Source organism: Limanda limanda, chromosome 17 (assembly GCF_963576545.1).
Source record: "Limanda limanda chromosome 17, fLimLim1.1, whole genome shotgun sequence".
NCBI lineage: Eukaryota > Metazoa > Chordata > Actinopteri > Pleuronectiformes > Pleuronectidae > Limanda > Limanda limanda.
In genome coordinates this window covers 20,659,734-20,673,412 of record NC_083652.1, presented here as the reverse complement: position 1 = coordinate 20,673,412, position 13,679 = coordinate 20,659,734, and the positions used below count along the sequence as shown (strand labels likewise).

At 40.5% G+C, this 13,679-nt stretch overlaps 2 protein-coding genes across 2 annotated transcripts; one reads left to right on the top strand and one right to left on the bottom strand.

Annotated features, from left to right (window-relative positions):
* Nucleotides 1–560: 560 nt before the first annotated feature.
* Nucleotides 561–9,390, top strand: LOC133023396 (guanine nucleotide-binding protein G(o) subunit alpha-like). Its single transcript, XM_061090420.1, has 10 exons — nucleotides 561–599; nucleotides 1,922–2,057; nucleotides 2,139–2,230; nucleotides 2,321–2,413; nucleotides 2,562–2,722; nucleotides 4,771–4,899; nucleotides 7,400–7,529; nucleotides 7,646–7,717; nucleotides 8,383–8,470; nucleotides 9,200–9,390. The coding sequence occupies exons 1-10, from the start codon at nucleotides 561–563 to the stop codon at nucleotides 9,388–9,390; spliced, it is 1,131 nt and encodes a 376-aa protein (XP_060946403.1).
* A 703-nt stretch (nucleotides 9,391–10,093) lies between these two features.
* LOC133023786 (neuropeptide B-like) lies at nucleotides 10,094–11,513 on the bottom strand. The gene is made up of 2 exons (XM_061090858.1): nucleotides 11,256–11,513; nucleotides 10,094–10,264 (listed from the first exon to the last, which is right to left on the bottom strand). The coding sequence occupies exons 1-2, from the start codon at nucleotides 11,511–11,513 to the stop codon at nucleotides 10,136–10,138; spliced, it is 387 nt and encodes a 128-aa protein (XP_060946841.1). The 3' UTR covers nucleotides 10,094–10,135.
* Nucleotides 11,514–13,679: the final 2,166 nt, after the last annotated feature.

The window sequence follows — 13,679 nt, the reverse complement described above, 5'->3', positions numbered from 1 at the left end:
ATCTATCTATCTATCTATCTATCTATCTATCTATCTATCTATCTATCTATCTATCTATCTATCTATCTATCTATCTATCTATCTATCTATCTATCTATCTATCTATCTATCTATCTATCTATCTATCTATCTATCTATCTATCTATCTATCTATCTATCTATCTATCTATCTATCTATCTATCTATCTATCCATCTATCTATCTATTTATCTATCTATATTTAGTGTTGTTAGTTCAAAATAAGAAATCTCAAATGTACTTGACAAAATTTTGGCTAAACTATTCTCACACTTATTATTAATTTGTATATTCATCATCAACATGTATTTCGACGTCGCCTCACTTGAGTTAGGTCAAAAGTGTAAAGTTAGTTTTTTGAAGGAAGTCTGTTTTGTCCTGGCCGCCCTGAACGCATCTCTGCCCTTTGAAAGACTGGGCCGTGCAGCACATGTGCCTCGAATGAAGCTTTATCAAGGAGCTGATCCCTTTTCTCTGTGCAACACAAACACTTTGGATCTGGAAACAGTGACGACTCACCGGAGAGAGGAGCGACACCAACCATGCTGTGTTGTCTAAAATCCCTACCAGCACCACTGCAGGTACAAGTACTACAAGTTAAATTACACCTACACCTCCTTCAGTCCAGCAGGTATGTGGCCTAGAACCTGAGATTGACCAAAGGGAATCTTCTCATGTCTTGGCTTGTCTTGTTGCAGTAAACTTTTGTTGTGTTCATGGATTAATTCCGTTAAATCACCGTTTAAAAAAAAAAAAGAGACCAAGGTAGCAACTAGGGTTGCAAAATTCCGGGAATATTCAAAATTGGAAACTTTCCATGGGAATTAACGGGAATTAACGGGAATTAACGGGAATTAGCGGGAATAAACTGGAAATGTTGTGGGTAATTTATACTAACTGTATTTACCTTGTCATATTCAGACATAAATATAAACATTTGGTTTTGTCATAGGCTGATTTGAGCCCTGAGGAAACTTTGGGCACTTGACTATATGCTTCTGCATTCTTGTGTCAGTCTTTGCAAAGTATTTGCAAATGTACACAGCCTTTCCTTCTACATTGGATGGGGTGAAATGTCTCCACACATGAGATAGTGCACGTGGCATTGTTCTGTAGAATTAGATGAGAAAAAAGTTTGTAAAAAAACGCTAATGCAATGCCAGAGATATAAATAGTTAGCCAAACAATTGGAATCGTCTGTAAACATATTTTACAATTGATGGATAAATGAATGGAAATAGGCTAGATGAACAGATGAACAATCCTCAATAAGCATGCTAATATATTTTCCCCAGTAATGTCATCGAAACTTACCTGACTAGTCCTGCACACTACAGCAGGCCTCAATAGCCCTGCTGTAGAGTGAAGCATGCTGGGAGTTATCTGTGCATGTGATGGAAGAATTCACAGTGGAGGGTTGAAACTCAACGTGCAGCGTGTGCTGCATTCCATACATCTTTAAAATAGAGTTTTGAATGATGTTTTTATTGCTCAGCGTTTAATTTGCATAGTTTCTTTTTTTTTTTTCCCAAAATCCCGAGCTAAACTTCCCATGGAAAGTTTCCGGAAATTTACCGGAAACTTTCCGCCCCTTTGCAACCCTAGTAGCAACTAATTATCAGTGTGGTGTCTCATAACTGATGTTTTTCTTTAACTTCAGTGCTTTTACCAGTAGAATAATTGGGTATTTGAAGTGAAAGATGGAATGAATAAAGGAGAAGACACACAGGCCACATCCAGGAGTCAAGCTTCTCCAGGTTGGCAGTTTAAAAAAAAAGGCCATAAAGCTATTTCAGCATCCCAATAATGATCATTTGAATAAGTTGCAATCGGGTGGCCTCATTGTTTCTGAAGGAACGACGAGCAACATAAACAACAGTCCATATTCCTGGTGTCTCTGTAGATCTGCATGGGAATGTGCCTCCACCAGGATGTCACAGAAGAAGGTAAAAAGGCCAAACTCCAGAGCTCCAAAATAGAACAGGACCTCTGTGAACATGCCAGGACTGAGATGAACGTGGTGAAAATCCTCATGCTTGGTAAGTTGAAGGCATTTACTGTATTCTCTCCCATTTCCTTGTGTTGCGCTGAGGTATTGACTGTGTGGTTTTGTGCATCAGGAGCTGCAGAGAGCGGGAAGAGCACGCTGATCAAGCAGATCAAGATCATCCACAGCCACGGCTTCTCCAAGCAGGAGCTCATCAGTTTTCAGGTAAAGGCCGATCAGGCAATCATGATGCAAGTGGAGCTTTATTATTATTATTATTATTAACAATTACCGATAATGCATCTCTTTTGACAGGCTTCAGTGCTCGACAACCTCCTGACCTCCATGAAGTTCGTCCTCCGAGGAATGGGGATGCTGAGGATCAACCTCGCCAGCAAGAAGAACAAGGTGACGTCGTTCAGACTTTTAAAATGCACTTTCATCAAACCTGCTCCTCCAAGTTTGATCATTTCATTGCAACCCCCACTTTATCTCACCAGATGTCAGTGTTTTCTCATTGGGGACGTGTGAGATTGTGATATTTTGCCTCATCCAGGTGCACGCTCGCTCCATCCTGTCCTGCAGCCGGTGTCTGGGGGACGACCGGGAGCTGCTTCCCTTCGTGGCCCACGCCCTGTGCTCGCTCTGGGCCGACCAAGGCGTTCGAGCAGCCGCGGCCCGAGGCTACGAGTTCGAGCTGAACGACTCTGCACTCTAGTGAGTACAATGACCTCGGACTAGTGGCAGAAACTTGGACTATGGGCAGAAAAGGTCTCTGGTTCGTCTCTGCTTCGACTCCACGGAGAAACAACAAAAAGACGAACCTGGATTGATCTGTCCAAAAATCCAAGAGGATTCTCCCTACCCTGTCTAGTGCCCCTGAGCAAGGCACCTTACTCCCCCAACATCTGCTCCCCGGGCGCCGTACATGGCTGCTCACTGCTCTGTGTGTCCTGCACCAGATGGGTTAAAAGCAGAGGTTAAATTTCAAGCCTTAAGTGTGTTTGTGCATGTCTGCAAGTGTTTGGGACAAATAAATGTATCTTAATCTTATCAACACTGCACGGTAACACGGCCTGATCACAGCTCACGGTGGAAATGTCAAAGAATATCGCTTTTGTCACATCTTGTTGATGCAGAGCAACTGTAAAGCCAGTGCTGAGAATTAATCATCTTCAGGAAATGAATCCTGTGACATTTGTGGAATCGGAGGCTTAATTGGGGCCAAGTTTAAAAAGCACAGTTCACCGGTATGAGAGGAATATGGACAGTAAGGGTGGAGCAGATGAAATGGACTGAAGATTATTATTTGGGGATTTATGATGGTGAGATTTTACAATACATTTCAAATCGTGTCCATAAATTATGAGTTGGATCACAGACAATGTGTTTGGCTCCCTCGTTTTTTTATATGAACACATTTGTCCAGTTTCTGTCCTTCAACCGTGCAATTAAATCATTTTGTTAACTTATAAAAGCAGCCTGTGCGATGTTATGAAATCCTAACTCGCGTGGAGCATTTGTTTAAAGGGGGTTGAATCATCAGCTGGAGGGTGGATTGTTAACTGAAGAGGAGCACATTCAGCTAAATGTCATCACGCTGCTTATTGCTCCTATTTTCATGACAGCTATGAGTTTGTTTATTTCCCCTCTCCCAGTTGACACAGCCAGTGATATAATATGTATCTCTGTTGTGTTACACTTCAGAAAAAGTCAATGGAGCCACAAATCTGCATCTCAATCATCCCAGTAGTATCAGACAATTATTTAACATTTTGAGACTTTTTCGATGGCTGACATTTATTAAACTAGTTTGTTTGGTTTATTTCTCAGACAGATTTCCATGAAATGAGGCAGAAGGATGAGCCAAAAAAGAACCCATTACATTTAGGTGCTTATCCAGGATTTTCTTTGACATTTTCTCAGTTTCCCTAGGGAATAATTCATGTTTCTTGATTGAACAAAATATATATTTAGGAGAGTATATTAAATTGAAGGGGTATGAGATCCACTGAGTGCCTTTCTAGATAGAACCCGCATCAACTGCAAATGCATGCTGCAGCTATGAGCCGTGTTTGTACTGTACATCTCTAAATTGCTGTTATCAGACCTTTTACAAATCTACCTTTCATACTCTTCTTCATCTACTGTAAATATTCTGACCTCCTTGCATCGCTCATGTTAAAGATGCCTTCCTCTCTTCACTCTCAAACAGCTGCACACAATGAAGCGTGGCCACCGCTGCTGACATTGTGTAAACTCTTTTAAAATGAAGGTGAAGGTGCGATTTTTTTTTTTTTTTTTTTTATTTCCCAGTCGCTTTTCCTTGTAAAGGAACTTGAAATAAATTGACTGATAAGACGTCCTTATCTCGGGGGGGCAGCAGGGAGCAGGTTGGCCGAGTCCGAACACGGCCAGACAGAGAAAGATGAAGATGTGACAGCTTCATTATCGGAACTCGATAAGGTTGGGAGCTGGAGGATGATATGAAACTCAGCCAGTTCTTTTTGGTGGTCTCACTCTGCCCGACCCCACATTGATTTGTTCCTCCAGGAATATCAGATTAGACTGAGTCGTGACACACTCGACTCCCCCTGCACCCACAGGCACCTCGACGTCTGAAAGTGACTTCTGTGACGTTAGGTTTTGCATGAATTGAACTGTCATCGCTTAAAAGAAATGCCTGTGTTTTTAGAAATCCACCCTTATCTTCGTTCTCACATCAGTTCATGATGTTTATTGTTCTCCTCCTGTTGCCTCTGCAGCTTCTTTGAGAACATGAGTCGAATCATCGCTCCCAACTACGTTCCCACTGAGCCGGACGTTCTGAGGGTGAGAGTGAGGACCTGTGGAATCATCGAGACGCAGTTTCAAGTGAATGAAACAATATTTCGGTAAGACTTATGAAACTAAATGCGACAGTGGTTGCAAGTTGATCCACACCAGTTACTGCCGATCGGTGCACATGGTGTTTTATAATGAGTTCTGAAAGGTAAAGGCTTTAATGATTCACATTGAACTCATGGAAATTTACCAGAAAAAATGGGCGTCATATTTAACATTTACTGTTAGAGGGACAATTAAATTCCTGAAAGTGCACAGTTGATATTAAAACAATATTTCACATTTTTACTTTTGGGATCATTGGACTTTGTATTTTGCACCTTTGCATGAACAGTCAGTGTTTTCATGGGTTATGATCAGTTCTCTTGAAATATTTAGCCAATTCCAAACGAAGAAACTTAAAACAACAATATGAATCTGGATTAACAACATTTAATTCCACCAGTGGGACGTGACTGCACACACACACACACATTGTAACATGTACAAGTACTGACAGTAGCGCCCACAGCTAAACACACAAAGTTACTCAAGAAGCCTTACACAACGCAGATATGGCTGTTTGGCCTGTAATGAATACTTTGCAAATACACTTTATAATGTACATTATTGATTGGATTGCATGTCATCGCACTGCACGTAAATAAGAGCAGTTATTGTTTTATGATTGTCATTTGACATCGTATAGACAGAGGAGTAAAGAGGCTATGATTGAACTGTGTAGCCTCTTCACATAGTTTCACTCTATCTGGTGAAATAGGGAATACAAATTTGAGATTAAATACTTTATTGTCATATCAGTAAATTTTATTGGAATTAGTCAAACATTGACAAGAATAATACATGCTCAAAATACACGATGCAGAATGAAATACATGAATACAATCCAAGACCTTAAAAACAATAGAATAAATCCAAAAATCAAACAGTAAAACCTCAAGATAGGAAATGTATTGATGAGACACAGGAGCTGCGACCAACTAGATAAAGTGCATATGCATGTTAAAGAGAGACTTCAGGTTTATTTCTCCTTATTAAAAAACTTTCAGAGTGCCTGTAGTGTTAAATCAAGAGTTATGACTTAAGATTTTGAATTTAGTTGTCTTCTCCATGGTATTCACTGTCCATGGAGTCGTCTTCCACACTTGAGGCTGCTGCTCTCTGAGGACGCAGACGCCCCCTGGAGACTTAACCTCCTCTACACCTGGGCTCGACTTGGACATGAAATATTGATGGCGTCATTCCACCTGGTTATTCCAGGAGTAAAATATGGAGGGAGCATAGTAATGACGCACAAACACCTCCTCCCCTCCTCCCCTTTTTATCTTTTGTTTCCAGAATAAGCAACGATGCTCCCTGTGTCCTGTCACTATGAAGACATTCACTGCATGGGTCATAGGAAACGGAATTCATGCTGTACAGAGACTTCATAAATATTGCATACACAGTCGCTTCTTCTAGGGTAGAATCACGATGCTTAACTTTGGGAAATGTTCAATTTTATTGCACTTTTTTTGTCAGGCTGTCTGCAGGTCGTCAAGTCATAAAACACATTTAAATATGTTCGCTCAGTCAAAGGTGTTAAAATGCATTAAAGTCCTGTCTTCTGTAGAGAGCAACATAAGTAATTCTTCTTCAGTTTTACACGGTTGAATGCTGCAGGGGAACGTGAAACATCACTGAACTAAAAGTGAAATAGATGATGATGAAAGTGATTCCACAGAAACTCAACTCAGTGTCGCAATTTCCACCAAATAGCAAAATTTAAAACATTTTATCTCCTTTATTTTATAGGTCTGATCCTCTTCTCCCACTTAATATCAGGTGGGGGGGGGGGGGCGGACACTGAGACCCTTCTTGTGCTCACGAGCGATGACTGTTCTGCGGCACAGAAACGACGGCTGTCAAATACCACAGTTACTACTTATCGTCCCCCGGCTTGTTAGAACTGACTCTTGACCTGCAGCGTAAACGCTTGGTTGCCTCTGACATGACTCGTGCAATCATGCACCTGGAGACTCTGTCCCAAATCAAATCATTACCTGTGTCACCAAGACCCTCGGCTTCACTTGGTGCCAGATGGCGTTTTGAAATGGATTGTTCCAATTTTTGAGACAGTTTTTCAAAGATTGGTCTGGATGGAGGCGAGTTTTCCCCAGACAACCATCATCAGTAAAGTTATCTATGAAATATATTTGGTATATTTATCTTGAACACGGTTACTCAGTTCCCTTAAGTTAATATGAAATACTGTACCTGTGACTGTCTTTCAGGACTTGAATAATTCAAGGTACTACTGCGTTGCCAGTTTTAAATCTGCCTGTTTTCTCGGCCTGTTGTAACGTCTATTGATATTAAAAGTATCAAGTTTCCAAATCACACCAAACTGGGCACTGCAGTCTCACTTATCATTATCAATACGCATGCCAGGGGTGATGATGATGATAAGACGAGGGGTTCTTGATATGCGCCCCAGACCCTTAATGGGCAAAATCCTGCCCGATGATTCGTGTTAATTCTATTGTTGTGATTTATTCTGCCTGTTGACAGGTTGTACGATGTCGGGGGCCAGCGGAGCGAGAGGAGGAAGTGGCTCAGTTGCTTTGACTGTATTCAGGTGGTGCTGTTTGTGGTGTCCCTCAGCAGCTATGACTCCACACTGACGGAGGGCGCCTCGAGGGTATGAAAACCACCGATGGCTTGTAATATCATGTAGCAAATCAAGTATAAAGCCACAACTGACATTGAATTTGAAGCTAACGTCATTGTTCTACTTTTGCACGTATTTCCTCAAAGAATCGGCTGCAGGAAAGTCTTCAACTCTTTACATCAGTCTGCACCAACACCGGATTTAACAGCACATCACTGGTAAGCTTATTTTCAGCCCACTAACTTAAAAATGAACGTGTTTAGGATTCAGTAAGGCATCATTTGGGTAAACGGTCTGTTTAAAGCTCATTTAAATCTAAATTAAGTCTGTGAGTGGCTTTGTAGGCAGCAGCACGGAGCTATGATTGCACCTGACTTGCATAAATAGCAAACCAACTCGAATTGCCTGTGGCCTGTTTTGTAAATTGACTGTGAGCACTGTTAAACACTGTAGTTAGTTTGTTTTGTTTGAAACTGGAAATGTCTGATACCATCAATCCATACGGTCATTTCCACGTACTTCATTTTAAAATAGCCTTTTGTTTTCCTACTGGAAGAACAAAGACATTCTCTAAAGGTGGTTTGAGATGGAAGAATTGCATTTTGGTGGGAGATTTCTCGAATTTCAACAAATTGTGGACCAGGGAATTCACTTGGATGGATTTGGTGTCTTCTTTGGGTTTATTTGTATTTAAGCAGCAGTATTTTGAGTTGCTAACGGTCTAATGATCTTCTTAGGAAAGAATAACACTACCTCCCCAAACAAGGAATGTGTGATTCTTTTTTCTAATCTTGCCTGGTCACAATTTTTATTGTGAAAATCACCACTGACAGACATCAACCACATTTGAATTACAAGATGTCTGTTCTCTTCTCTCACACAGATTCTGTTCATGAACAAAACGGATCTTTTCCAGAAGAAGATCCTTCGTTCTGCAAGACACTTGAGATGTTACCTCTCTGGTTATACAGGTACACTGTATATTGTATAGTTTTCTGTATATGTCCTTATTAAGGTCTTCACATACTAGAGAGGTGTTTTTTTTACTAACCTTGATATTAATTTTCAATTAAGTCATCAGGTTTCCATGCAAGTCTGAGATTAATTTGTATTTTTGTTTGAGAATCAGGTAAATGACAAAAAAATCTGATCAGTAATCTGGTGAATCAACTTTTTAAAGCTATATCTCAAGCTTTGAGGCCTTCAACCCAAACTTGAGTAACTCTGTCATAGAAGTTCTCTAAAGCAAGGTTTTCTATCTCTGGCACAACTGCAGTGTTTCTCAGGAGATTACATTCCGAAGAATTGGTTCAGGATCTTGAATCCCTCAAGGAATTGGAAGGTTTCTCTTTATTGTTTTGCTGGTTGGATCACTGTATCCTCCAGGTCCCTTTTTAGATATTCAGAATTCCTTGTGACCAGAGATAGTCAGAATGGTATTCAGTGCGTATATCATTATGGAAAGCACAAGTTCCTACATATTTCATGCTGTATTGACACGCAAACCCCTTGACGTCAGTGCATCATGATTTGTGTGTGTTCAGGGAGTTAAAGGAAAACTTACTTCAGGATTCTCACCTGAAGCTGGTCCCCTGTTTTATCAATATTTCGTGACTTGGGATTAAAACATCTCTTCACTGAACTCGACAGGACGTCTCTAGATTTGTAATTTTTTTCTCCCCCATTTTGTGACAATCCAGGAGCGGATGGTGACGTGGATTCTGCAGCCCATCACATAACTGCCATGTTCTCAGCGTGCAGCAGCAGTCCGGACAAGCCCGTGTACCACCACTTCACCACGGCCACAGACACCACCAACGTCCAGGTGGTCTTCCACATGGTCATAGATCAGATTATCAGGGAGAACCTCGCAGCCGTGCAGCTGCTGTAAAAGCTCCCTAAAATTTTTATGATGTGATTCACAGCAATGGAATTTAAGTCCTATCACGGCTGTACTTATGTTTTACCGTTTCAGATAAGTTATGTAATAAGTTTACAGCAATTTATTTCTTTTAAGCTGCGAATTCACATTTTTATTTTAAAACATTTTAAATAAAATATTTATTGATAAGCACGTCTGGATATTTTATTGTTTAGGGATATTTACCCTTTATAGAACAAGATTTCTCTCACAAATCTGAAGATGCATCACAAATGTAAAAATATTTACACCTATATTTACAGTGTTTTTTTTCCCCTTCAAGTCTTTTTTTACTCACCATTAACTGAATAATTCATATTTGTAAGAGTAAATATCTTTCTAACTGGTTTTAAAGGTCAAACACAGAGTGTATTAAATGATTTAGCTACCTCCAGTGTTCATGAAGAAGAAAAAAAACCCTTATCTCTTTCCAATTCAGTAATTTCAGCAAGGGGATGCAACATGATTCATTTATTAATGAAAACTCGGATCAGGTATTTACATCAATGCTTTGCTTTTACAGTTTAAAGAGTAAAGACGATTTTAATCATAAAATCGATAATTAAATGGAGTACATGGCAAATGAAAAGTGGCTCCACTTCCGTTTGGTGCAACACCTTTTGTCAAACTTCACATTAAAATATACAGTTTTTCAAAACATCACGCCCTCAAGAAGTTGTCTTCGTCCTCCAGCAGCAGTTGTCGGCTTCACTGCTCAGTCTCCTGCACAGTCGGAGGAGTCCAGAGAGAGGAAGACGTCCGCTTTACACTTGAACGAACCCTTGACTTCCTGGAACAACTCGCAGCTCTGCAGGTTTGGTGTAATGTCCTTGATGCAAACAGGCTGCGAGGAGAGAAGTGGACAAATCACACAGTTACATTAGATTGTGCTTTCAATTCCGAACACTTGAATCAGATAAAGTTTGATGGTTGACAAATATTCCTGCAGAGAATTGATCATCAATAACATGGACATCATCTCAGTACTTGCCTACCATAACCCTGAGTACATTTGCACACAGGTGAGTATTTTTAAGGTACTTTAAGTAAATTCTGCTCCCACTTGGCTAAATGTGTGCAGACTATATCTAAGAGTAAACTTGTGGCTGAAGAAAATGTCATACACAAAACATGAAGTCAGTTTTAAAGGTAACGGAAATGAAAGTGGTTCACAAGCTTCATTGAAATGTTTAATGTGTAAGAAATTAAAGAAATGCAAACTGGTATCATAGACATTTACCGTGGCCTCTGCTGCACATTGAGGATCCAATTGTAATAAAGTAGATTTATGTTGCTGTAGTTATTTAATAATACAAATACTTCTACACCAAACCCAAGACCACCATAGTATTGCCGTTACAAATGTTTTAAAATGTATAGATCCTTAGTAGTGGATATTTTCAGACTGAACTGCTCCTGACTGAAGTCTGAGTTGGTTTTAAAAGATAATGTATTAAATTAAAGGTAAATTATATCATGAATTATATAGGAGTCTATTTTGATCCAGTCATAATGTAAAATGTCTTTTCTGCACTAAACTATTGCTGGAGCTCATTCTAAACTCACCATTGTATACAATAGTGCAAAAGAAAATCTCTCTGAACATTTAAAGAGTTTAAACTTAGATAATATCGCTATTAAAAATTAACAATAGTTGGTGCTCTGTCATTTTTGAGTAAGAAAGTCTTCAGGTTCAACAATACAACAGATTTTAAACGTGGCTGCACCTTTGCGCCATGGCACCGAGCCCTTGCCGTGCGTAATGCGTAATGGCCATCCCTATCCAACCCACAACAACGAGCAGATGAGCCGTTTTAAAGAAGTTCATCACTGACCATTGTCTTCAGGATGGAGTTGCGCGAAGTTAACTCAGAGAACAGCCTGTTGGCCGCAGTCTCTCCGCTGTCCTGCGGCTCCAGCTCCGCGCTCCGGACGTACGGGGACCTCCGGATGCCGGACAGCAAGCCGGACGCCCGGCCCACCGAGTAGTAGCTCGGCCCGGCCACCTGCTTGTACCACGCCTCGGTGGGGCTGCAGGAGACCAGGGCGCAGATCAGCAGCAGGCGGAGGAGGAGGTTAGCGGGCATCTCCATGTCGAGCAGTGAGGTTCTGGATCTGGACTGGTCCTTCCTGGTTGTCACCGCTCCCCGACCCTTCCTCAGTCTACTTATAGAGACCCCGTGGTCAACGCAAGCGGCTCCTGAGTGGCCGATTCTCGGATAACACCCCCCACAGAGACCTCCACAAAGTTCCAGCTTCAAATATTAAGTTTGTCTGATGCAGGGCATTGCTTGTTTACTTGCTATTCTTTTTTTGTCATTAGTCTTTTTTGTCAGGGATTACTTTTTCACCTTCTGTAAAAAACAAAGGAAACATAACTGTCGACTGTTAATTTCTCTGGTATGTGATTGGTTTCCCAATAAACATATTTGAAACAAATATTAAGTTTGTCTTTTGCATTTGAGATTTTTTTTAAAGATTGATAAGTCTGTATTTATTATCCTGGAATCAGCTGAATAAAAATAATACTGGAGCTTTAACACACAAACCAAATAGATCTAGTTAAATACTTTTCACCCCTTTTTCTTTTTTTAATGCACTTATTGGTTTTGTCTTTCTAGCCCATGATAGAGGAATTCCACATAGTCTGGGTCCCTTTGTCACGTGACTTTTGTTTACTTTTCACAATTTGTATCACACCATGTGCTCTGTTTTGCAGCCAAAGACAAATTTCCACACAAAGCAATACGGATTTCTATTCCTAACAATGGCCATCCAACAATCCAAGTACAACACAAATTGCTCATCACTACCCTATAAACAGTATGCCTGATTCCACCCCCCCGCCCCCTCCTCCCATAAAGAGCGATGAATCATTCTCTGAGAGATTGATGGAAATATTAAAGAAAGCCCCCATTCAATGTAAAATTGTCTGTCCCCTCATTTCTGCCTCGATTCACAAAGATCTGTTTTGTAGTTTTTGGGAAATCCTACAAACATCAAACTAATGGACAGGGTTGACAACATAATACAGAAAAACCTCAAAGTGTTCAGCAGTAACAACATTCAAACAGAACGAGCTGAAGTGGTTCACTGAGGTTTGCTGATTTCATGGGCTGAGCCTCTTGAGTTCAAAATATGAAGAGGAAGCAGATGAAGGCAAGAAGGGAAACATTTCGTGTTCTGTTCCGGTTGACCTACAGAGCTTCCTACACGCGTTTGAAAACTGATACTACGACGGTAATAACATAATTTGTCTGTAACTGGAAAGAGTTTCCCTCTGCACACTTTGCCATTTTTGGCTGGTAAAGTGCAGCACTCACAATTTATTCAACGCTTTATTAAAAAGATAATATCTCACAGGATATGAAGGAATCCATCTCTTTCAGGAGGGTTCTGTGATACCTGGAAAGTGGAGTATCAACAAGTCTCGTCATCTCAAGAGTTTTTTCTCCACTTTTTCCAGAAGTTTAAACAAAAGTAAAAAAAGATTTCTGCACAGACAATAATAATAATGCACCAAGTACAGCATGAGGATGAAGGCATATAGATGCACTTTCCTCTTCTGGATTTACGAGGATTTAGGACCTCTCATCTTCGGCGAACCCACAAATAAACTTTATTTGAACAACAACCTCCACAAACCCTGGAAAGTACACTTCAGGAATCAGGAATCCTAAGTGCTGATGTTGAATCGGAGTATTGGACACAGGATCAATTATCTAACCGAAGCTGAAGGTGTTCACAGGCTCACACATATTGCATCTGCTTTAAATGATGATTCCCTCTGCTGTACTTCACTCGTCTATGATGAAGACTACTGGCCAACCCTAGGGGCCTTAGCTTTCTTTCTTTTTGTATTTACCACCCTGAACTTCACCTTTCAATCAGATGGATACAAAACATACATGACTACATACTGCTTATATACATGTGCTACATCTTGTGTTGTTTTTTATTGGTCTGACATATATTCACACGTGTCTGCATTTCAAGGCATGTTATTGTATCTCCCTCCTCCTGGTTTTCCACCATAGCCTCAGTGATGACTAGGCAAAGAAACAAAAACGTAAGTAAAACTCCTGCAGACAGACTTCAAATCAACTAACAGCTTAAAAAAGGGATCAAACACATCCACTTTGCACGTAAAGTTACTGAAACAATCAGGCAGAGGCTGTGCGTCTCTTTCTGTTCTTTCACCACAACAAAGTCACAAAATAGATGAGTGACGCACTTCCTCTTAGCCGGGGTTTCGTATC

Coding starts and splice junctions, on each gene's coding strand:
- LOC133023396 (XM_061090420.1), top strand. CDS start 561: ATGCTGTGTTGTCTAAAATCCCTACCAGCACCACTGCAG. Junction 2,058..2,138: donor GGTGAAAATCCTCATGCTTG/GTAAGTTGAAGG, acceptor TTTGTGCATCAG/GAGCTGCAGAGAGCGGGAAG. Junction 2,414..2,561: donor TCGCCAGCAAGAAGAACAAG/GTGACGTCGTTC, acceptor TGCCTCATCCAG/GTGCACGCTCGCTCCATCCT.
- LOC133023786 (XM_061090858.1), bottom strand. CDS start 11,513: ATGGAGATGCCCGCTAACCTCCTCCTCCGCCTGCTGCTGATCTGCGCC. Junction 10,265..11,255: donor ACTCCATCCTGAAGACAATG/GTCAGTGATGAA, acceptor CTCTCCTCGCAG/CCTGTTTGCATCAAGGACAT.